At 39.4% G+C, this 23960-nt stretch overlaps 1 protein-coding gene across 4 annotated transcripts in view; it reads left to right on the top strand.

Moving 5' to 3' along the window:
- The window catches only part of LOC145980421 (uncharacterized), a 157497-nt gene that overhangs the window by 62093 nt on the left and 71444 nt on the right, over positions 1-23960 (top strand). The window contains exon 3 of one of the 4 annotated variants that reach the window (XM_083113507.1): positions 13750-13795. The exons of the other annotated variants lie outside the window; for them this stretch is intronic. Within the exon in view, the coding sequence (XP_082969633.1) occupies positions 13759-13795 (37 nt within the window). The 5' untranslated portion in view covers positions 13750-13758. The remainder of the gene's footprint in view (positions 1-13749; positions 13796-23960) is intronic. 4 annotated transcript variants of the gene reach the window in all.

The raw sequence follows: 23960 nt of genomic DNA, 5'->3' as shown, positions 1-23960 counted from the left end.
TTTTCCAAGGTGGGAATTCTGTCGTAACCATGGTACCGAGTTCGTGAGCGAACCACAGTGCTACCAGGAGCGGATTGATGGGGAATCGTCCACGGACGTCCCTGGGCCAGCCACATTCTTGATGAAATGGGCCTCCCTAAAATCCGACATCGAACCTTCCGCCACGCGGAATGCCGGACGCTCCTGATACCAAAGCGCCAGCCCGACGCGGGTAACCGCGACGGAGCTAGGGCGCATGTTCTTCTGCATTTTACATTTCGCTGATTACCGACCCAGACTCGAGGTCGATAAATTTCATCGCATTCATCCTCATGTTAGACTAAACATCTATCATGGCATCAAATATTCTTCTCCCCCCATTAATGTTAAAAAAAACCTTTAAGTCCTATGCCCTGGTCAACGTGAAGCATTCAGAGAGACTTTATAAAATAAACATATAATCTTAGGGATTGATACGATATAGTTTGTCTCGTTCTCTGTCGAAATTTGGACATTGTAAAAAGAGATGTGTGGCATCTTGATTAATTTCCCCACATGTGGAGGCTTGTTTAGTTCTTATGTGTAAACGTCCTAGGTGATCATTAGTGCGAACATGGCCCGTACGTAGACGCATAATAAAAATTATAACTGATCTTGGAAAATTAAATGAATAAAGACTCTTATTTCTCCTTTCCACAAGAATTGGTGGCAAACTATAAAGGCTCAAATCGTAAAAACCCACAATTTGTGAGTCTCTTGTATTACAGTTTTAAACAGGTAGAGAATGAAAAACTATTTTCCAATTTTTTCATTTTCAGAGTAATTAGCAGTATTATTAAATTACTAAAAGCATAGAAACTGGTAATTCACGAAAGCAAAATTAACAAGAAAGGAAAATATAATAACATGCTACGCGTTTGATAGTTTTTATTTTAAAAATGCCTCTTTTATGAAAATTATGGATATAGCAGCATCATCTTCATTAGTATTCTACCATGAAAGATATTTTTTTGTCGAAGATAATTGCATTCATCCATATATTTAATCGAAATACAATCCAAAGTTAATATAAACATGGTCTCCGTAAACTTTTCACGAAACAGCTTATACCCCATGAAAATTTTGAGATTACAGTACTGGCTAACACCCTCACAAAATGTTAACAATGGTTTATTTATTTACATTTTATTTACATTTTACTTGGGATTACTTCACAATGGTTGGAATTAGTAGCACAACACTTTTTCTTCTTCTTCTTCTATCTATCCTAACCTAACCTAACCTCACATTGTCTGTGGTCACACTAATGACGTCACATCACGTCAGCCAATCGGATTGCTTAAAACTTTTGTGGCAGCGATCACTACCTTTCTCAACACCTCATTAAAGTTTTCACAAAGGCCTAAATTTTGGTAATATTGGCTCTAAATTTACCCTTACACCCCCAGATGGAAAATTTGGAATATGCCTCAGGCAGAAAATAAGGTTCCTGTATGTTGGTTTTATCAACGAGTAAACAAAAACAAATCGAATGGCACAATAGATTGTAAAACGTCAGCGCAGCAACTTTTGGTCTGGTATAAATGCAGGCAGGGCCGGATTAAGACGAAATTGGGCTTGATGCTTGAAACAATAAACACAACGACGTTATAGTTACGTCACAGCGAAAAGAATAATAGCAACTGTATAATAAATAACGCTGTGTCTAGGCGTCCGAAATTGTGGCTCCAAATTTCATTCTAAGATTTATTTTCAGGTTAATATAGCAAAAGAAAACTGTTCAGCTTTCGGAAAATTCTCGTCTGTTTTCATCTGGGCCTATTTCAGGAATGGGCCTAATGCTGCAGCATCAATAGCACCCACCTTAATCCGGCCCTGAATGCAGGTATTAGGTCTCATCTCACCTAAGTCAAACACTTTCTCGGTCGAGCTCCGTATTTCGTCTTCTGACGTCAGATTAAATGCTTTCGTTGTTAGGCTAAATGTAGTGCATTCATGCTAAGAGATTTAACATAAGAAGCCTAACCTAACCACGAGAGCATTCCGTGCTTACATATGGCGCTTGACTACGAAGGTTAGTGTTGCCCACGAGACGAGACTTTGGCCTGTCTCGTCTCGAAAATATTCGTTTGTCTCATGACACATCGTCAATCTCGTCTCGTCTCGAATTTTTAAAAGTCTGTCCCGTCTCGTCCCGTGGGCAACACTAACGAAGGTGTTTGACTTGCGTGCAATGAGTCACACCCCTAAATGTTACTGCAGGTGGGTAGTTCAGGAGTGTACTCCTGGCTTTTTTTCTCTTTTGTGTTTCAAATTAAATGGATCACATAATCACATACGATTTCTGAAAGAAATGGAAAAGGCCACAAATTAATAATCAAGAAAGTTACTAGCTGTTTAAATCCCGTCGTGACCCTGTATAAAATTTGCATCATCCTGTTCACCGAGACATTCAAAGTCTGCGCAGTTTCTATACATCCGTCAAATTATGCTTATACGAAGCTGCTGATACTGGTACTGATGATGAAGCAAATATTATCGTTGTAATTTAGTACATGAATGATGAATGCATGTTCAATACGTCTGCATGTGTACAATTTGCTTGTTGTAGAACAAATAGCATGTGGAAAACGCTCATTGGATAGTAGGTTGTGCAGTGTAAATATAGAATTGTACTTTCGTGGAGGGAGATATTGTAGATATGAATTACTGTTACAGTAGCAAATACGAAATAGTAATTAATAGTATTTCGAGTGATAAAAATGTCATAACCGGGGAATGGATTTCTTTATATTTACAGGAGAAAGTACTTACGGAATTGAGTTTCTGTGTAATTTCGGAAGGTCGTAGAAGTGTTTTCTGGCATTTTTCAATGTATTTGGCCGCTAAATCATGTATTTTTCTATAATAATATCCGTCCGATGCACGAAAGCTGTTGCTTGCATTTCCATCCATGTACTTGAACCGGATGTTGCGAGCATCTGATGACGTTATCCTCGGCAAGTGTTTCCAAACGCACAGTTTTTTCGCTATATTGCCCAACCTAAAGCAACCTAACCTAACCTTACCGTGATGGTGCGTGGGGCTATCGTGAATGGTTTTTGGGGCTATTTGTGGATGGTTATACGATCCAGAATGGTTTTTGGGGCTATGCGGGAATGGTTTTTCCGGGAATGGTTTTTGGGGCTATTCGTGAATGGTCATACTATCCCGAATGGTTTTTGGGGCTATTCGTGAATGGTTTTCGGGGCTATGCGGGAATTTTTCTGTTAAGTAGGTTGAAACACAACGCTAGTCAAGATTTGCCCGCCATTTTGCGTGTTCAGGAAGCGAGAAAAAAACGAACAATAATTACTCGATATGTCGAAAATAGATACTAATTTCGTTAAAAAAAAAAGCGAAATCCCTTGTTAAACAATGTTTCGCAATGCAGAATAGGTAAGTACGAATGTAAAAAAGTAGAGAATGTTAGTCCATTCTTCCTTCCACTCCTGGATGATCTGGGACTTAATTCGGCAATGGTTGGGGCATATCTGCCAATAACTTTGTAAACTCTCTCTTCTTGGCCTTCCTTGCATGGCGGCTCTATGTTTGATTATTTTGTCCATAGCTCCATAATCAGTAATGTTGTTCGAAATGCACCTGTCATTCTAATGATCGCCTTCATTTGTGATGATGTTATTTTTGTTACATGTTACGTTGTACAGTGCGTTCGTTTCGGCTATGGGTCGAGATAGCGAGTGAACAACTTTGAACAACTCTTATAAACACAGATTATTTAGTACTCGTTATGCAATATAACTTATAATTGTCTACATGCCAAAGATATGTGCCTAAATAAGCGAGACGTTACGAGACAAAAATGTATCTGCGCCATGTCACACGCTATCTCGGTACAGAGCCAAATCAAACGGAGTAAGTATTTTAGGTAGTCTACAGTGATGTGCCGTACACTATAAGTTTACGTCTACATGCGTTGTATACACGTAATCTACGCGTATATTACATTTGGTTGTAGTTTACATAGACTACGTAGACAATCTAAAGTACATTAAAAATAATTTTGAAGGCTTTCATGAAAGGAAAGTAACATTTTCAACTATATTTGCTCCTAACGAACTGACAAGAATCCTATTTACAACAAAATTTCTCTCTTCTCTTCTACCATCTTCGAAAGAAAATAAATCGTATGCAAAAAAGACAACAGATGGCAGTCGTACAGCAAAAGTAGTCCTTTTCCCACAAAACACTAAAATATTTCCAATGTTAGGCTTTTTTTCTAGGTGAGAAATTGTTCGAAAATGAAATGAAAAGTATGAAAGGTTTTTCTCACACATCAGCAACTGATACGCAGTATAATTTTGTTTTAATTCTACAGCGCCCTTTGCTAAGTTTACACCTTTCGTCATGTTGTTTACATAGATTACGTTATCTACGTGTATAAAATAGTCTACGTGTAGAATGTAGACCATCGTTGTTTACACGTAGACGCACATCACTGGTAGATTGGTCTGTCGAAGGAAACTATCGCGTTCAGGGGCGCCGACTTGTCAAAATTATTGGGGGGGCTCTGATCACTGAAATAAATTAATGAATGACTCACTCCCTCCCTTTTTTAAAAATAAAAATTACGTCTTCGTACAGCAGTTTTTAAGCAGCTATTATATTCCTCATGCAAATGAAATGTAACTTGAGAAACGTCTAGAAAATGTTTCAAAGTCTCTTTATGTCTTTTGTGTCTGTTCATTTGTTTTTTAGATAACAATTAAAATTTTTATTGAAAAGTATGTATTTACATTAAGAGACCAACCTAACAGTTTTATGCCGGCGTCGGTAGGCGAGCGTGTTGGGTGGTCGACTCAACTAGCTTTGATCCAGAGGTCTCGGGTTCGAGGGCATGGGTGTGTTTTAATGTCCGCAACAGACATGTAATGGGTTGCAAATAACCTTAGTGTTGACGTACCCATAAAATAACGACTATTTACAATATTTAACAGTTTTATTTAATTATTGACATAAATGCTAACACAAATCGCAGGAAAATAGTTTACTTTTTTGTTCTTGCTATAATATTTAACTTTATAAATTTAATTTTGCAATAATAAAAAAAATAGCATGTACACTAAGATATAAAGTGACATACACAACAAAAACATGTGAACATGATTTAAAAATAAAGCAAAAGTTGCTCTATGCAGTGGGTTATTTTTTTTATGAACTCATTAACGAGCAGTCTCAGGTCCAAATTATCAAGCACAGTTTGATGTATTGGAGTACCGCTAAGCTGCTTAGTCTCTTCTGCCTCATTGTAGATCTCAAATATGTATTTAGTCGGCGAATAGCACTGAATTAACTTTTCGGTTGTGGCTGTCCTCACTATCGTGAGGACCATTATGAATTTGGCAACTTCAAGCAGAAGCTCCTGGAGGATGCTGATTGATTTGTTGTCTTAAGTCCACTTTATGCACAGTAAGGCTAATCGGGACTGGACCTACAGTTTAAAGTGGGATCACCTGGAGGGTGCTGTCTTCCAAAAGAAACTTCCTTATGTCACGCATGGTACCACTTTCTTCTGTTTGGCGATATCACCAAGCATGGACATGTGTAAGGAGGGCCTATCGGCATCCAAATTTTGGCAAAAGAATTCTTGCGTTTGCTGAAAGTTTGTTGTGCAACTGTTCACAGTTGAGATGCATTCTTTCTCTACGGCTGTTATTTTTTGTAGTCCTGTAGATTCATGTCCTTGTTTAAAACATGATTTTGCTGTCACACACGTCAGTGTATATTGATTTATAATACTATTTTGGAGTGTAGAACTTGTGATGTTTGACAGCATCAGGATTTTCAAGTCTCTTAGGGACGTGACGTTGCCGGGGCAATTCTGGCTCATCAACTAGGCTGGGTTTGCCCTCTGTGCATTTCAGCCAGAACTGCTCAAAACACATTCGCTTTTCATGAAAGATGTCAGTCAAGTATTTTAGTTTTGATTCCACTTCTGTAGCACCAATGCGTGGAGACTGAATCTTACAGTTTACCTCTTCTATTGGACCTAGTGTTGCCCACGAGACGAGACTTTGGCCTGTCTCGTCTCGTGGAAATGCTGTGAAATGCTGTCTCGTCTCGAAAATATTCGTTTGTCAAAGGGACACATGATCAATCTCGTCTCGTCTCGAATTTTTAAAAGCCTGTCCCGTCTCGTCCCGTGGGCAACACTAATTGGACCCATCACATGGCAGTAGAGGGAGAGAAAGAAAAATGTTTTGAAGTGAAGCATTGTCTCCAGGTATCCAGCACATTTTAATGCTGCGTCTGTAGAATCTTCTTCAGTAAATTTCTCAAGAAAATTGAGAAGGTTTTCATAGTTCCTTAAGATCTGTTGCACACTGGAGGCTCTCAACTTCCACCGACGAGGGCAAAGTGGTTGCAGTCCAGTATGGCCAGCCTTCACATTCACATCAAAAATATTCCTAAATATTTGCATTCTTTTAGGGGATTCCCAAACAGTCTTTAACAAGTCCTTGGCTAAATTCATTATGTCTCTGATTAATATATGTATAATAGTAAATAATAATTATATACTTAGTATGTAGTAATATAAGTCATGTGTTTTGCTGTCTCCGGTCATAGCTTCCACTCCCCAAAGTTGATGGTTTAGCAGTCTCAGCCCCCCCCCCCCCCAAAGTTGATGGTCTAGAACATTTCAAATGTGTATTTAAAGTTAAGTTCATGTGGCACAATTCAGAGAACTTTACAAGAGAAGAAAAATAATGCATTAGATCCTCTTAAGCAAAATTATGGGCTCTGCCCCCACATCATTAACATTGGGGGGGCTCGAGCCCCCCTAAGCCCCATGGAGTCGGCGCCTATGATCGCGTTGTAGATTATGAATATGTATGGGTTTATAAGCGATATTGGTAGTTCGAATGTATTCGAACCTATTGCTATCAACTTATTTATTACAGACTCAGCTTTTGAAGTTACGTAATCCATGTCATCGTTGCATTTCACACCTAGATATTTAGCTTCTTTTACTCTTCTAAGATTTTTCTCTTGATATTTTTCTCAAAGGATAAATCCTTTGGTGTTTATTAGGATTCAGCTGAACCCTTTAGGATTATAAAGAGGGTCTCCTGGGTGGCAATCATCAATTTCGCCGTATGGCACAAGTCCTCGAAAGAGTTTATCGCAATACTGGACTTCCTTTCCAACTCTGTTCTTGAAATGCCTTATATTACAATTATTACGTCATCTGCATAGTCTATTTGTGCTTTTGATCCCGAAATATGTCCTATTTTTTCTAGAGATGGTTCCAAGTTTAGATTCCACAATTCTGGACCTAGAATTCGTCTCTGTGAACATCTATTGTGTTGTTGATTTTGAGGCCGTGAAGTTAGGACATCTGAAATGCTTTCCTGTCAGAGCAATAGCTTCCATAATTCTGTCGAGGGTTCCTGGGCAATAACCTATATGTCTCTTAAGATCCTGAAAAGATGCGGCTTGATTGGTACAGGTAGATGTCAGTTCAAAGCCTCACAACGCCGTCAACGTCTCTACCATCTGTGAGGGCCTCTTTTTTTCAGTTGGAAGAGGGACGAAAGGCCATTTGTACCTTACGGCCTTGCGCCGGAGAACCAACTGCAATCGACTTGGTATATCGCTTGCAAATACACTCGATATAAATGTCGATTGCATCTGTGTATGACAAGATCTCGCTTTCATGTCCATAGCGATCTCTTATAATACACATTCTTCCTTTTGGGTCTGCAATACTGACATGGTTAAATCTAAGGTAATAAAAATTGCACGAAATACTTGAAATACCTATCAGTCAACATAACCTACAAGCTTAAGGAATTACTTCGCAGACCCAAAAGGAAAAACCGTTAGTGGTCTTACATTACATACCTACTATTTGCATACCTACACACACACACACACACACACACACTGGCTATCAAGACTTACTTCATTACATAGCTACATTTCCCGAAGTGACATGGAAGATCTCAGGGATTACTGCTATTACTGTAATTGTACCGTGGCCAAGTTCACCCCAGCATAACAACAGTGGATGCTGAGCCAGAGCAGGACCTTCCCAACCCAGTAATATTCCAGAGCAGACGAACTCGTACTAGCTCGGAGAACCTCATGTACTATCACACCATAGTATAGGGCCACCAACGCAAAGGCAGGCCCATTGTCCTAGGTGGAACTTCCACGAGGTCTCCTACCAAACGGTAGGGAAAAACCTTATCGGGAGAGGTCCTACAGTTTTCTTGCCATCCGAATAACAGGAATCCATGAGATATAGGGTGGAAACGTAAAGTGCTTTTAATTAAATTTTAAAAATAAAAGAAACTGCCTTGGTCAGCAGCTATAGTGTGTTTAATATGGAAACAAGGCATAATCGTGTTACAGATAGAATCCAAGTTACTTCAGGAAAATCCTGTGTGTTATATTTTGTTAGCACAAAATATAACACACGGGATATAACTAATAGATAAAATAGCAGATAAATTGAATAATTAGTATTCATTCTGCAATCTAATCTATCAAGCTGTATACAGCAGCTGTGATGGAACTCTTATGAGTTCACTAGGCGCCATCTAACTGAAATCTGGTTGGCAGGCTTTGACACTCTTAAGACCTGTTTGCCACAGAGTTTGTATATTTCATAGACAAACACCTTTGAACATATATAGCATTAATAAGGGTCCCGGGTTCGAATTCCGGCCTGGGAATGGGTGTTCTTTGTGACTGTCCCACCATCTTCATCTTCGCGAGTAGCCAAAAGTGGCAGAAAGACAAAGTAAAATAAGCGCAGTCAATGTAGCATTAAAAACAGAAACACGCCGCTTCTGCGACCGAGTGTGTTATGTGGCCGACTTTCGATCTTGCCACAGGAGTTCCCGTGTTCGAATCTTGATCTGCGCATGGGTGCCCTTGTAAGTGTCCGTTCTTTAATCACATCATCACTCATCCGCATCATCGCTATTAGCTAGAAATTACAGAAAAGCGATTGAAAATAATGAAATTAAGAAACTTACGTACTATCCTGCAGCTGCCAGCATCTCTCCCCTTTTGAATGGAAATCCGGTATTAAGAACTTTTACCTTAAGTAAAAGTAGAATAGAATTATTATACGCGTCTGGCCGTCAGTTTTTGAATGTAGTTCCATAGCTACTGTAACGAGCTTCAACAATGAATAATAAGTGTTGCATGTTTAAAAAAACATTGTTGTGCTGTTGTGTGTTATATCACGTTCACCTAAGTTACAAAATAATCTAGAATGTAAAAGAAGTTTCGAATATAAGGAAAGTGAATATTGAAACTGAACGTGAAGTTAGTAAATCTTCGGAGGTAGCTAATTTTACTTTTTTTTTAATGTAGCCATTTTGACTTCGTTGCTCATTTCCTGTATCAGTTCATTTTGATTTTCAGAACGTGGATAATTATTGTGAATCTCATTTTGTTGTGTACGTCTGAAATGTTTTTGTGGTAATTGATCATATTTCGAAAGAAATTTCACCAAATACGTGAAGTTTTCTTAATTTTCTGTTGTTTCTGCTGTGTATAGGGTTTTTCGATGTTCTCGAACCGCTAAGTTATGAGATGTCAAAAAATGTGTTTATGCTTATCAATGTTTGTAAGAGAACGTTTCATTGTTGTTGTTTTGGCTTCCTGAATATTCTAAAATCAGACGGATACCACCCGGTTTATTTAAAATACTAAATAGTTGACGTATTCAAAGTGTAATGTTTTACTAAAATTTATAACCTGTTAAAAACATAATGTGTAGTTTTATCGGCCACAAAAATTAGCCGTCTCCATCTATTTATTATACTAACACAAATAATAAGCCCACGGAGGCCTCCCCGATGGCGCTGTGGTAGCGTCGCCACCTTGCAATCAAGGGGTCCCGGTTTCTATTCCCGGTGGAGGTACATAGTGGTTCGGATCCCACTTTAAACTGTAGGTCCAGTCTCGATTAGCCTTACTGTGCACAAAATGGACTTAAAACACCAAATCAATCAATCAATCAATAAGCCCACGGGACGCGAGGCCCCGGGTGCTCGCCCACTATTTGCTACGCCTTTGTTGTTATCGTAATTCCTCCCAACGCTAAACTGAAGATCAGATATAAGAAGTAAAATGCATAACCAAAGAAATAAAATCGCATTCTCTGCAGTGGTCTCAGCTCCCATTCCCTTTTAACGCATCTTGTAGACTCGTTCTGATCCAAATTTAAACTGTAGGTCCAGTTCCTATTAGCCTATCATGAGCATAAAGTGGACATCTCGAGCGTTTTAAATGTAGTGATAAAAGTACAGAACGAATGAGTCTTGAATATTATATATCCAAAACATGGCAGTTTGGAGAGGCGATCGCCCTCCCCGTGGATCCTCGCCTGCAATATATAGTCATATAATATACTGTATATATATATATATATATATATGTATATATATAATATATGTGTGTGTGTGTATGTACATGGTGAAGTATGGCATTTGCAGTTGTTGACCAAATAATTACTATTTTCGCTCAATTTGTTGCAACTGAAGTTCAGCATGAGACTGCGAAACTTTGAATTTAGTCCTGGCGATAATTCTTGTGTATCTCGCTGCGTTATAAATTAATTCCTAGACTTTTGTGTATGCCGATGCTAAATGAAGTAAAGATTTTTAAAAGTATCTCAACGGAAAAGGTTCTCTGATTTTAAAAACCGGTTTCAATATATTTAGAGTTCTTATATTATTAACGATCGAAGTTGTGGTTACACTACTTTGGACCAATCTGTACACTGTTAACATGAACTGCTGAATAATCTTAGTTTGTATTTTTAGTTGCTGTCTTGTAGGGTAATTTTATATATGATTTGGGTTTGCTTGATTGGATGCAAGAGAAGATATGATATAATGCATGCTGGATTGGTTACTATCCTGTGCTTTGTAGATTTTTATCTGTTGGGTCTAGTAGTGAAATTAGAAAATACTTCCCTATTACACTAAGGTTGTAGTATTGAGAGGTTGGGCGGTTATTTTCAGGTGTTTTGCTTCCTACATTTAGTATTTTTTTGTAAAGCCTTTCAGTATGAACTAACACGATATGAATTCAGTCTGGAGGTATCCACATAGGCTATTGCCAAGATGTCAAGAGCCCCATGGATTAAGATAACATTGCAATGCTGCTGCTGGATTAACTATACAACAAGCAAGATATGCTCATCTAGACGTGAAGATAACATGATTACGACCAGCATTACAGTGTGAAGAAATAATCGTGAATAGTGAAAGTGGAGACAACTGCTGCATCCAAGTACCAAGAGGTATACTGTTCCATTCCGACCACAGCACTGACTGTGAACATGGGCAGTGGTTGAAGCTCACAGATAAGACTGAAAACTTTAGAAATGTTGAAAGACAGAGTAACTATGTCCTGAAGCATGCGCCTACGAAGAGAAGTCTATGGGAATCAATTGTCCAGAGAGGATGTATAATGGTCTGAGACATGGAGCAGTGCAGAAAACAATAACCGAGAGGAAAAGTAAGAAATAGTTTAATTAGTGAAAAGATGAACGTCCAGCACTCAGTAATGGATTTTGTTCAACGCGAACAGATGGAATAGTTTTGGCGTGTCAAAAGGATGTAGGAAGTCAGACTGCCAAAGAAACCACCAGAGAAATGGAAAAGAAGACCTAATGAGAGAGAGATGACTTGGAAGCTGGAACGAACATAATGAAAGGAAATATAGAAGATGCACGTACAACATGTTAAATAAAATAATATTTGGAGAAAGAATGGAAACAAACGAAGACCTTTAATATGCCAGCGTCAGCGATTGAGGTCAGTATGCGATATCAAATGATTGCGCCTAACAAATCTAAGCTGACCAAAATCCACAATTCTGCGTTCAGTCGTCAAGACAGAAAGTGAAGAAAGAAACCTGTTTCGGGGGGAGGGCAAGTAAGTACATGCCTTTGCGAACCAATGAACGTTGAAGAGACCGTCATGCTTCAGACTCGCTTGCAATGCAAGATTAAGATATGAACACGGACGTTTTGCGAAATGTTGAGTAACTATCGAACAAAAAGATGGGAAGAGACAAACTCGCTCATCAAAAACACCTCATACTAGAATTAAATAATCAAATTTGTAAAAGTAAATAATGATGTCCGCTCTTTGAAGTATAATATCGTCTGTGAGCCAATGTCGTCATCCGTTCCTGTAGTTTGCTGAGATGTGTCTACTTCACATGAGGAATTAATAGGGTCCGAAGGTGATGAAAGTGGAGGACACGTGACCCTAACAATCCACATAATTCAGAAATATGTTTGTATGGTGTATTTTATTCTCTACCCTATTAATTCAAAAGTACCAATGTACATGCTGGAATCTGCCTATGAGTCAGCCTTGCAATATTTTCTAATTGTACTGGGACAGACTTTCTACATACCAAGTAAAATGCTCAGTCAAGATTCCTCTAGAGAAGAATTCAGCGATTGGAAGACGGTAGACTGAAAATACGTACCAGAGAAGAATTGAGGAAGGGATATTCTTGAAGAGGGTGCTACCACAGATTAGTGCTACGGTTAACGGAAAGAAGATAGAATTCGGCACAACTCGACAATATATGTCCGTCTAGTTCACTGTACTTTTTGACTCTCTTTGCACTCACGCGTCTAGTTGGTTACAAATTGCAACTTTGTAATACTTCGTTGATGTAGATCGGTGTCATGTAGGGTAGTTGGTGTCTGCACTGTTCGCACTACGTTCTGGAGTGGTACACAGTGCGATGTATGGTCACGTGGTACATGTTGACTAATCAAATGAACGTTTAAAGCAGCAGGCTTTTGTTGAATGTTCTGAACTCTAACATCGCTTTTCTTGCCTACAGCATCTGCTTGTTTGAAAACGATTTCTTTGCACCAGCTTTACCTGCACTAAACCTGGTGTCAAAAAGTGCAGCGAATTAGAAGAGGCCACAGTAGGATCGGTTTCATATCTGGCCTCCAATAGCACAAGAGTGCGGGTAAATTTCAAGGCTCTGGCTGTTCATCCATCTGATGTGACGTGTAGGAAAGACATTCCTGTAAGAACCAGTCACGTCGCCTGACGATCATGAAAATCGTTATTATGAATTTAGTTGAACAACATTTTTTTTTAAATGAATGCATCCCGCGGATCTCATGTATGAATACATACCCAAGTTCATTAAGAAGTACGTTGAGTATACCAATTTCCAGCCCATACTTTTATTTTAATTTGGGCAATTGTGAGGAAGCAGTAGCTAGCTATTCTCATACAACGTTCTTCCTCAAGTCACTCGTTCATCTGTTTAGCTTGTCTGTCCTGCGCAATGCCTTGTGGGAACAAAAGTATAGCGACAAGTATGGCAACGAGTATCGTGTGAGGCGAAAACTAGCGGGCGAGAATGTACCACACGACTAGTCCAAATCTAAGCAGCAAATATAGCCTCGTGGGATTGTCTTAACTTGAAAAGCGTGACATTTATACTTGCTTTGCTAGCTAATAGTCGCGATATTTTCTTCCTCAATGTGTTAACAAATAATGTCGTACATCCTTCTCAACTAATCTTTGTTCAATGTTTATTAACGTAACTTTGACTTTGATAACGATGTGCGATAACTTTAAGATTTTATGTTGTAAAGGTTTGGTGTAAAAGTTATCTATTATATAATTATGTGGTTCTATTGAGCATAATATTAATTTTTAAAAATATTGTATATCTCTCTCTCTCTCTTTCAAGCCCGCTGTGATGATAGGCAATTCGGATACATCAAATATTTGTGAAGGTACTAATTGTCTTTTTAGTCCATGGATGTTTAATTATTATTATTTAATTTTTGCATATATTCAGATGCACTGTATTTATATATGTGCCATCCTGTTAGCTTTGTGCAATGTAAATATTAATGTTTTTTTATTGTTGTTGTTTTTTTCTAAAATGTTAGGACAGCGATTTTATGTACGTAAATTTTGTTTGGTTATGTTTGTGTTTCTGTTAATGCTGTTGTTTGTTTGGTTTTTCTGTGTGCATATATACTAATTTTAAATGCATGAGGTTGCATGGAAATAAAGACTAATTTACTAATACACATTACTAGTTTCACTGAGCATAGAAGTTTTAATTTTACAGGTTTCAAATTGCCTACTTTTAAAGGACATCGCCTTCTACTGTAATATTTATCTTTTATGTAGGATAAATATTACAGTAACACACATTACAATGGCATACCCCTTCCGTGATGTGTCAGTCTTTGATTTAGAACTGATCGTACCCTGATTTACGTGCATGTCCATTGTCTGATGCTTTTACCTGGGGGAAGTTCGGAGGATATCGGACACCTTAGATTTTTTCAAGATTTGATTTTTCTGGACAGTTAAAATTAATTGTTTTACACATTACATAAAACTTCATGCTTATACTAATCCACGCCTTAAAACATATTTTTCTAAAAATAAAACCAGTTCATTTATTTTGGTGTTTCCAAAGTCGTCGCTTTTTTTGTACTTTTGATATTTGGAGTGTGGTATCAGACAGAAACAGTATGCAAGGAAAAGGTTGTTCATTGACTTGATAAACAAAATTTATTTGTTCTCTGGAAGGTCCCATTATTGACTGTGATTGTTTTATTAGGATTTCTTGCCCTGCTTCCACATTTACAAATCTGTCCCCCTAGTGTACTTTGCTTCCCTAATTGTCATTTCTTTAGTTATTACTTTATGCTTCTTTCGTGTTGCTCTCTTCCTGTTTCTTTTAGTATCTTCTCCATATTTATCTACAACAAAACGCAGTCTCGCTGATCATAAAGATTGTGTGATGCCACAAGCGACCTTTTTGTCCTATGTAATCCGAATGAAAAATTAACTATAAAACGAGTATTAGTAATACTAGGGGGATTTGTAACATACAACTTACTGACTAATATATAATGTTTGCAATGGTGAACTAAAAACAGTTACATTTGCTTCAAATGAAGTTACTAGTCGCTGAAATTATCTCCGTGCAGCCATAATCACCAAAAACTTAACAAAATGTTCCACAGCTCACAAACGGCAAGGCGTCGACTTAAGATATGGCGAGGTCTCACCTCTCTTCGTTACATGACAGCTTCTGCTTCCAGCACCAAATGTCCGATACCAGCCGCTGTCCGATACCCCCGGGCCTTCCTCTATACTTCTAACATTAGATTTCGCGAGAGCACCTCTTCTCTTCTCTTCAGGTGAACAGATTTATTTTTCCCGGTGGTGGGAATCTAACTTATGACTAGGGAGCGGAAGTTGATGACCTAAAAAATATAGGTATATGACCTATAGAATGTCCTAAAAAATGGAAAAAATGACGTAAAAAATGACCATTAAATTTGTTAGTTTCGGGTTAAAAATTTAAATAAAAAGGAAATTAAACAAAATGCAAACTCCTTATCTAATCTTAAATTTGAGTTTGCCCCAGTCGGACACCTTGTGGTTTCACCCGACACAACAAAGACTCAGCAGTTCAGCATTTTTTTGCTCGAAAATTACAATCCTGCGACATATATATTTCACCTTGGTGAATAGACTCAAGAATATTACCAAAATGAAAGAAGTGACAAAATATGACGGGAAAATGCCGAAAATCGGGGAAAGGACCTAAAACTTAAAAATTGGCAAAAAATGCAAAAATGCACTTTAAAATTACCTCTTTTGGGTTCTAGACGAAGTGTAATATTGTGTATATTTAATGGGCATCGTATCCGAGATGTCAGAAAAAAGATGACATTTCATCAACTTCCGCTCCCTACTTATGACAGACCCTACTATGGTTGACTGATTTAAAGCAAGAACTTTCCATTCAATCCTGGTAAAGTGCTAGTTTTGAATGTTCGGCATCTTTGACAGAATCCCAGAGGAAGCCGACCGGACCCGTATCTGGTTTCGAGCCACCACCTGTTTTTCGGCAAAGCGCTGTTGTCACTTTTGCCTTCAGTGTTTAGACATTCATTCATTCACTGTGACGTTTTACTCCCAAGGTCTTTAAATTACATAAAAAAAATAGCAAAACACAATAACACAACCTAGCAAAGATAGAGAACCGCAACCTCGCGTTTAGAAATCTCTAAAGAAAATGAATTAGCAACATCTCATTTAGTCTACGTGGACTTGACGAGAGCTGTCATTTCTTGGACGGACGCTATTGGTGGGAAAGGTTTCAGGGGACGATTTATTGCACTCCACGTGGACCTGACATGTGGTTGTTAGGGGGAAAACTGATCTTTCGGAACTTTGTTTGAAGTAAAGTGAGGTTGCTTTGGGGACCAGCACTATATATGTAAAAAGTTGAGCAAATATTTTGAAACTATTTAATTACGCATTCTTGAACCCAATACTATTGGGGCCTCCCCGATGGCGCAGTGGTATCGTCTTCGGCTTGTAATCAAAGGGTCGGATCCCACTTTAAACTGTAGGTCCAGTCCCGATTAGTCTTACTGTGCATAAAGTGGACTTAAAACATCAAATCAACAACAACAATAATATTGTTATTATTCACTCTATTTATTGTTTTGCTTTAGCAAACAATGGGAACTTCCGTCAATATGGATCGAAAGAATTGCTTGCGCTCTTCAATGCATATCTTAAGATATATGTCAGTGTCCAAGGCAGGGGCGGCGTCAGAAAATTTAGACCGGGTGGGCAGGAGCCAAATATTGATAAATTAGGGTGGGCAGATATAAAATATATGATTTTCACAGACACGTATTATCTCGCCTCTCCTGTATTTCTTTCGCCTTTTCTCTTTGCTGATGTATGCCTTATTTATCTTTTACCACAAATTTCCTCTGTTTGTATTAACCCCCTCCCCCTCTCGCTTTCACACACATGCGTGCGCACGGGTAATCCGTTCGCCAAATCTTCTGATTGAATTTCCTTTTATCCACTCCAATCTAGGAAAGAGTAGGAAGTGACTTCATGTCGTCACCTATGTTGTAAAACCGCTTGGCTCATTTAAGTGTCCCTTCCCTTCAATATGTCTCTCTGCACATGCCTTCAACTGCTCACTGTGTACTTCGCTTTGTAAGTGGATATTTTGTCACCCCTTTCAATGAAGATGGAATTTAACACATACTATACTTAATCAGCGCCGGTGGCAACCCATCATCGTGAGGAAATTGGGAAGCTCCGAATGAGTGAGTGGTAACCTGGTCGAGAAGACCTACAACGGCTGGGGGTTCGACGGGCTGACCACCCGTCACCCCAATACTGGTCTAAGATCTCCACGCTACAACAGGTGACGGAGGAACAGTGTGGGAGGGAGACCAGCAGTCGGTAGGTAAGCCAAGGCCCTCACGGGCTGTAGAGCTGCGGGTTATTATTATTGTACTTAATTAGCTGAACGCAGCAGATTAGAATAATTGTTTTGATTGGTTTGTTTAATTTAACTTCACTTTTCTTCCTCTTTGGACTAATCGCAAAGATGAGGATGAATTGTGATAAGATTAAATAGATGAAAGGACAGTCGCAAACACACATGGGTCACAAAACAAGGTCCACAGAGGAATGTACTGGATGTGAGTACAGACGCCAGAGCCTCGTTAGTCTGAAAAATGCAGTCCAGGGTGTAGCGTGGAAGAAAGATTGACATTTAGGTGGCAAATTAGAGTATATTGCTTAATTCATGCGACAATTATGGAACAAATTATTTACAAATGCAAGAGGCACCGAAGGCTACAAGTAGTATTTATATGTGTGAAGCTAGCGCCGTCCCTTGCAGAGGAACGAGGCCTAATGCTTCATGGAGTGAAGCAACCTTGCAGCAAAACTATTTGAAATGTAATTTTAGCGTTTTAGATTCGGAAAGCAAGTTATGCCAAAATTCAACATTTACAGTTGCGCAACTTTCAACTGTCCTCCTTTATTTGCTACTATTGACGTACTTTCCAAAACGAAATAACTTTTCTTGCCATACAATGTTGTATCAAGGATGATGACAGAAAGTATGATAATCCCCGACAATTGTGAAGAAACTTTTTTATTTGTCCATAATTCAAATGAATGATTTTGAATTTACCAATTTAATAATATGAGTTTTTCACTGAAAAGAGCACTGCTTCTTCGTTGAGGTGTAATGAACAGTGATGGACAATATCGAAAATTTGATATCGCGATATATCGTCACAGACGATACGATATTTTTCCGTATCGTGATATCGGCGATATATCGTCTCCACGATATATATATATATCGCTAAAATAACGTAACGATATATCGCCAAATATCGTCTGGACGATATACGCTATTGTTCAACACTAGTAATGATAATGGATGATCCTTTTGCTTGGCTCATAGGGGTGTTCCAAAGTACCAGGTGTATAAGCTTAAATCTACTGTTTGCTCATAGATGGCGTTAGTGAGCGTATGAAGCTACCATGGGCACGCCATACCTGGTGTTTGTATGAGTTGGACATCTGCCAACACGAATCAGTGCACATCGTCAGCACGTGCAGACAACAGACAGTGTTCCTGTGGTATAGCCTGACAAGTTAAGTCCCGATATGCGCAGATCGCTGCGGAGCACTTCGTATTACGTCATCCTCCCCACCACTCTTCTACTCACTGGTTTGGCGTTGAGAGTACCAGTGGTGCCAACTCAGCAAAATTAAGCTAAAACAAATATGACAAACAATTTTCACAGTTTAGCGTGACGGTGCATGCAGGCTCCTATTATATCAGTGGTTCATTTGATTTAATCCGGCCTTTGAAAATGCGTGCGGTGCGCCGATCGTAAACTGTAGTATTACGCACGTGCGTTAAGATTTATAACTAAGAGAAACTACAGGGCGAATGACTTCATGTTCTGAATGCGACATCGAGCAGTCCAGTTTTTTTTTGTTTTTTACCGAGTGGGGTGGTGGCTCGTTTGTTTATCGTACAACAATCACCACGAGAAGGCAATCTGATAACACGCTTGCCTGTGTTCTTTTCTAAAGCATTGAAATATTCATGCTCTTTACTCTTGGCTGCAAGATTCTTACTTTGAAAGAGATGGACTTATGGACGAGCGTGTAGATGAACTGATAATTAGACTTGGTGAAGCCGATTCAGACACGGACACAGATTCATCGGTAGACACAGACTCGGATGAGTGGGAGAGTGAAACTGATGAAGGAGAACTGGAAAACATTTAGAAGGTGAGCTCAGTTCTATCGTTTATATTTCATCGTTTTATTTCATACATTTCTTATGCTGCTAAGAAATATCCCTAATATAACTTAATTCATTTAAGGTTTAAAGGGAAAATATCAAAATGTATTTAGAATTTAGCGCAATCAATAGGTAGCGTAGGTGACGGGATACTAATTCATGCCTTTCACATTCAAATTTCGTTGAAAATTCTCAGCGGATTCAGCTCCTTCCAATTTGCAACACTGCGAATGAACGTCGCCGCAGACAATGGAGTGGGGAAATGTGATGTGAGGTGCGCAAACAATGGATTGCAGCGTCTTGTTTTTAAACTTGTCAAGTTATAAGCATGTCTAGTTTTGTGCCAGAAAAAGAGCATATGCGGGAAGCTCTGCTTTTCTGCTTCCATTTGAAGAAATCGGCTGCCGAATCGCATCGAATGCTTGTGGAGGCCTAAGGTGACAGTGCTGTATCGGAAACAACGTGCAGGGATTGGTTTCGTCGGTTCAAAGACGGCAATTTTGACCTGAGCGACAAGAAGCGTGAAAATCGGCCCAGGAAGGTTGAGGACCATCAATTGCAGGCTCTTTTGGACGAGGACGATACCCAAACGCAAAAGATGCTTGCCGAGCAATTGGGTGTTACTCAAGCAGCCATTTCCATGCGTCTACGTGCCATGGGAAAGGTTCAAAAGATCGGAAAATGGGTGCCGCATGAATTGACCGATCGGCAGCTGGAGAGACGCCAAAACACATGCGAAATCTTGCTTTCCAGACAAAAAAGAAAGTCTTTCCTGTATCGGATTGTGACTGGCGATGAAAAGTGGATATATTTCGAGAATCCTAAACGCAAGAAATCGTGGGTTGATCCCGGCCAACCATCAACATCTTCCTCGAGACCAAATCGCTTCGGCCGGAACACGATGCTGTGTGTTTGTTGGGATGAATAATACGTGTAGTCGCCTACACGAATCTTTGTATTTAATTAATACCTGTTAGAAAAGTTTTAAAGTATTTTCGTTCATTCTGAATTAAACTTTCCTTGCATTAAAACGTGAATTTTCACACAAAATAAAACTTAAAAGTGTAAAAGTAAAGGAATATGTGCAAAATGAACATCGAAAAAATTATGTTATTACTTGCTGAAGAAAATGGTGACTTGACTGATGCAGGAAAAGATGCTCGATGTGGTTCAATTGAAATATTCCTAGAGATTCAGAAAAGACACACTTTTAACGAAGTTAGGTAAAAAAAAAAACGAAACGAATTCTTCTCCTGTTCACACCTTACCTTCATACAAATTGAGTTTCTCTTGTTCATAACGCTTTGAAACTCTTGGGAGACAATTTCAGTCCCTAACAATTGCCACACGAGAGAGAAAAGTTACCCATTGTCAAAAATGTTAGGTGAAAGAAGCCTAGTCATGAATCTGAAGTTCTTTTGCATACTATATGGAAGTAATGTGAAGATGTTTTTATTTATCTGTTTTGTTTTTCTAGATATTCTTCTTGTATGATGTTGTACTCTCACCTCGGGAAAGTGCACTTTGAGTGTAGAGATATCACAGTAGTGTTAACTCGATCACAAGTCTTGTGCTTCAAGTTTTAAATATGGAATATAATTAATTATAAATAACCATATTTTGCTACGATTTTCGCTATCTTACTCGGTAAATTAATGTAAATCCAAAGCAGCGAAACTTCTTATAGGATGATAATTTGTGAGCCTTTCTTGTATGGGCAAAATTCGTAAGAAAAATATGCGCAGAGTCAAGACAAGAATATATTTTATTGAAGCATTCGTATCTTTCTAAATACTTATAATACTTCTTGAATTTTTTGGGTGGGCGCTTGCCCACCCGTCGCGGCGCCGTCCCTGGCCCAAGGTTGGATTTTCACTCACAACAGAATCTTTTTCAGAAGGCAACGAGTGTTTGATATACTCTATGTGATCAAAAGTATCCGGGCACACCGCGAAACGTGTGTTTATCATAGAGGGCGACACAGTACTGCCATCTACCGCGTGGAACACATAGTCAGCGGACTCAGTAGTCTGCAGACAGTGTGAGACAGCAGTATGGGATGGTCTGAGGAACTCGCAGACTTCCAACGTGGTCAGTTGGTTGGGTGCCACTTGTGTAGGAAGTCTGTGTCTGAGATTTCCACCCTCCTAAACATCCCTCTGTCCACTGTTTTCAATGTTATAGTGAAGGGATCTGTACAACCCAAAAGCGTGCTGCCCAACCTCCCACATTGACCTCCAGAGACCATCGAGTGTTGAAGAGGGTCGTACACCATTATCGTCAATCATCCATCGCCACCATCACACAGGAATTCCGAACTGCATCAGGATCTACTCCAAACACCATTACTGTTTGGCGCAAGGTGCGGCAACTTGGTTTCCATGGCCGAGCAGCTGCCCATAAGTCAAAGATTACACAGACAAATACCAAACGCCGCCTCGTCTGGTTCAAGGGGCGTCGAAACTAGACCATAGAACAGTGGAAAACCGTTGTCTGGAGTGATGAATCACAGTACACAATGTGGCGATCCGATGGTAGGGTTTGGATGTGGCCAATGCCTGGTGAACGACATCTACCAGCCTGTATAATGCCGACAGTGAAATTCGGCGGTGGCGAGGTTACAGTGTGGTCATGTTTCTCCTGGAGGGGGCTTGGCCCCCTTGTTGCTTTACATGGCAATGTCACGGCACAAGCTTACGTTGACATTTTAACAGCTTTAATGCTGCCTACCGTCGAAGACCAGTTCGGGGATGACCATTGTGTTTTTCAATACAACCGAGCACCCGTCCATACTGCAGGGCTTGTGGGGGAGTGGTTTGACGACAACAATGTCCCACTAATGGACTGGCCTGCGCAGAGTCCTGATTTGAAACCCATAGAACATCTCTGGGATGTTTTGGAATGCCGACTTCGTGCTAGACCACACCGATCCACATCAATACCTCTTCTCATTTTGGCGCTCTGCGAGGAATGGGCTGCCATTCCTCAGGAAACCTTCCGGCACCTGATTGAAAGTATGCCTGTGAGAGTGAACGCTGTCATCAAGGCTAAGGGTGGTCCAACACTGTATTGACTGCCAATGTTCCCGATGGAGGGTTGCCCAAACTTGTACTTTATTTTCAGGTGGGTGTCCGGATACTTCTGATCACATAGAGTACATTCATGGGAAATGTTGATTCCTTTCAGCACGTGGTAACGTTAATATTCCGGACAGCTGTCTCAATGGCAACAGACAATCAGATATCACGTGACATGTGCGGAAACCGGATAGGTTGCTCAGTGATCACACCAAATACTTTCTCTTGAATTCTGACGACTATTTTAGATATGCAGTGAAGAGCGCAAACAATACTTGGGATCCATATTGACGGAAGTTCCTATTGTTTTAGACTTAGCAGTAGCGGCTTCTGCCTATTCGCACCTGCACACCCAAATAAATCTGTAATGCAAAACATTATTATTATACTTATTTATTGAACTCTATCTCCTTCGAAACATCAAGTGTTCCCACGCCGATTCACCAAGAGAAATGGTGGAGAAGCTTGCGATCAGTGATATCAACCTTCGTCGATCGAGCCGCTCTTGGGGTTTGAACGCAATGTTAGTTTCGCTCCCTATGACGCTGTTGAAGCAGTCGCGTAGTGGACGCTGATTGGGTCTTTTGGCTTGAGCGCCGTGTGAGGGGAGGTTGCTTCATTTACGAAAGCTGTGAACGCAGCGATCGGTGTGCGAGCAAATGTAGTGTTGCAAACCCATTCCATTAGAGATCGTGTGACAGAGTTAAGCCAACCCATACATCATTGGAAACTGAGGGATTTTTTTTACTTTTTAGAAAAGGGAAATGTCGATGGTATATTGTCCCTCCGATTGTGTCCCGTGCATGATAGGGGAAGAAAAGGGGGAAGGTGAGGAGGACAACTGAAAGTGAGAAGGGTGTTTTAAACATGTCTGATATTGCTTTTGCTTTGTGCATCTTGGCCAAAACAAAACTGTCTCTGCGGTGCAGTAGCCGAATTATCAACCCACTTGGAAGGAGCGTACATCAATCAGCCAGCTGTTTTGCATTGTGTGTTTCTGATACAGAGTTCCGAAATTGTTTAGCGCTGTCAAAATCTCATAACCTGTTTCAGTGCAAACTGTTTGATTTCATGATGAATAGGGAAACTGTACATAGCGAAAGCAGACTTAATATTTAACATTGTTGAATTTTTGGAGGGAAGTTAACTACAAAGCCTGTAGCAACTGCAGCAATATATAGATACGGCGGAAGGGAAGGAAAAATTCTGAAATACGAAGCAGGGCAGTGTGGACTGAGTGAGTACTGTAATTTTGTTTAAGATTTATTATTCTCTTAATTTCGCTTGATTTGCTTGGTTCGATTAGCCTGTCATTAGAAGTAAACAACAGCTAGATAGATTACAATTGATTTCCTCCATGTGGTAGTTGGATTGGCTTCTTTGGTGTACGTCAATGTTATTATTCTTTTTGTTTATTAATATCAGCGGAGCGGAGGAGGAAGTTTTTATGAAATAATTTTGCAAATCGACAATAGTATTGATATTGTAGATCGGTACTTCTATGTATTGAGTGATTCTGTAAGATTATCGAATGCTGAATTACATATTGCACAATAACATCGTTCTTGTCGTGATTGGCTGGATAATTTCAGAAATATTTGAAATTTGTAAAAAATCAGTTTTAAAAAAATCATGAAATATAACTATCATAGCCTCATTTTCAGTGAAAATTGATCAAAAACGGGTGCTAGTATTTGA

The sequence above is a fragment of the Lepisma saccharinum genome, chromosome 27, assembly GCF_977018435.1.
Source record: "Lepisma saccharinum chromosome 27, izLepSacc3.1, whole genome shotgun sequence".
Lineage (NCBI taxonomy): Eukaryota > Metazoa > Arthropoda > Insecta > Zygentoma > Lepismatidae > Lepisma > Lepisma saccharinum.
This window is presented reverse-complemented; position numbering and strand designations above follow the sequence as displayed.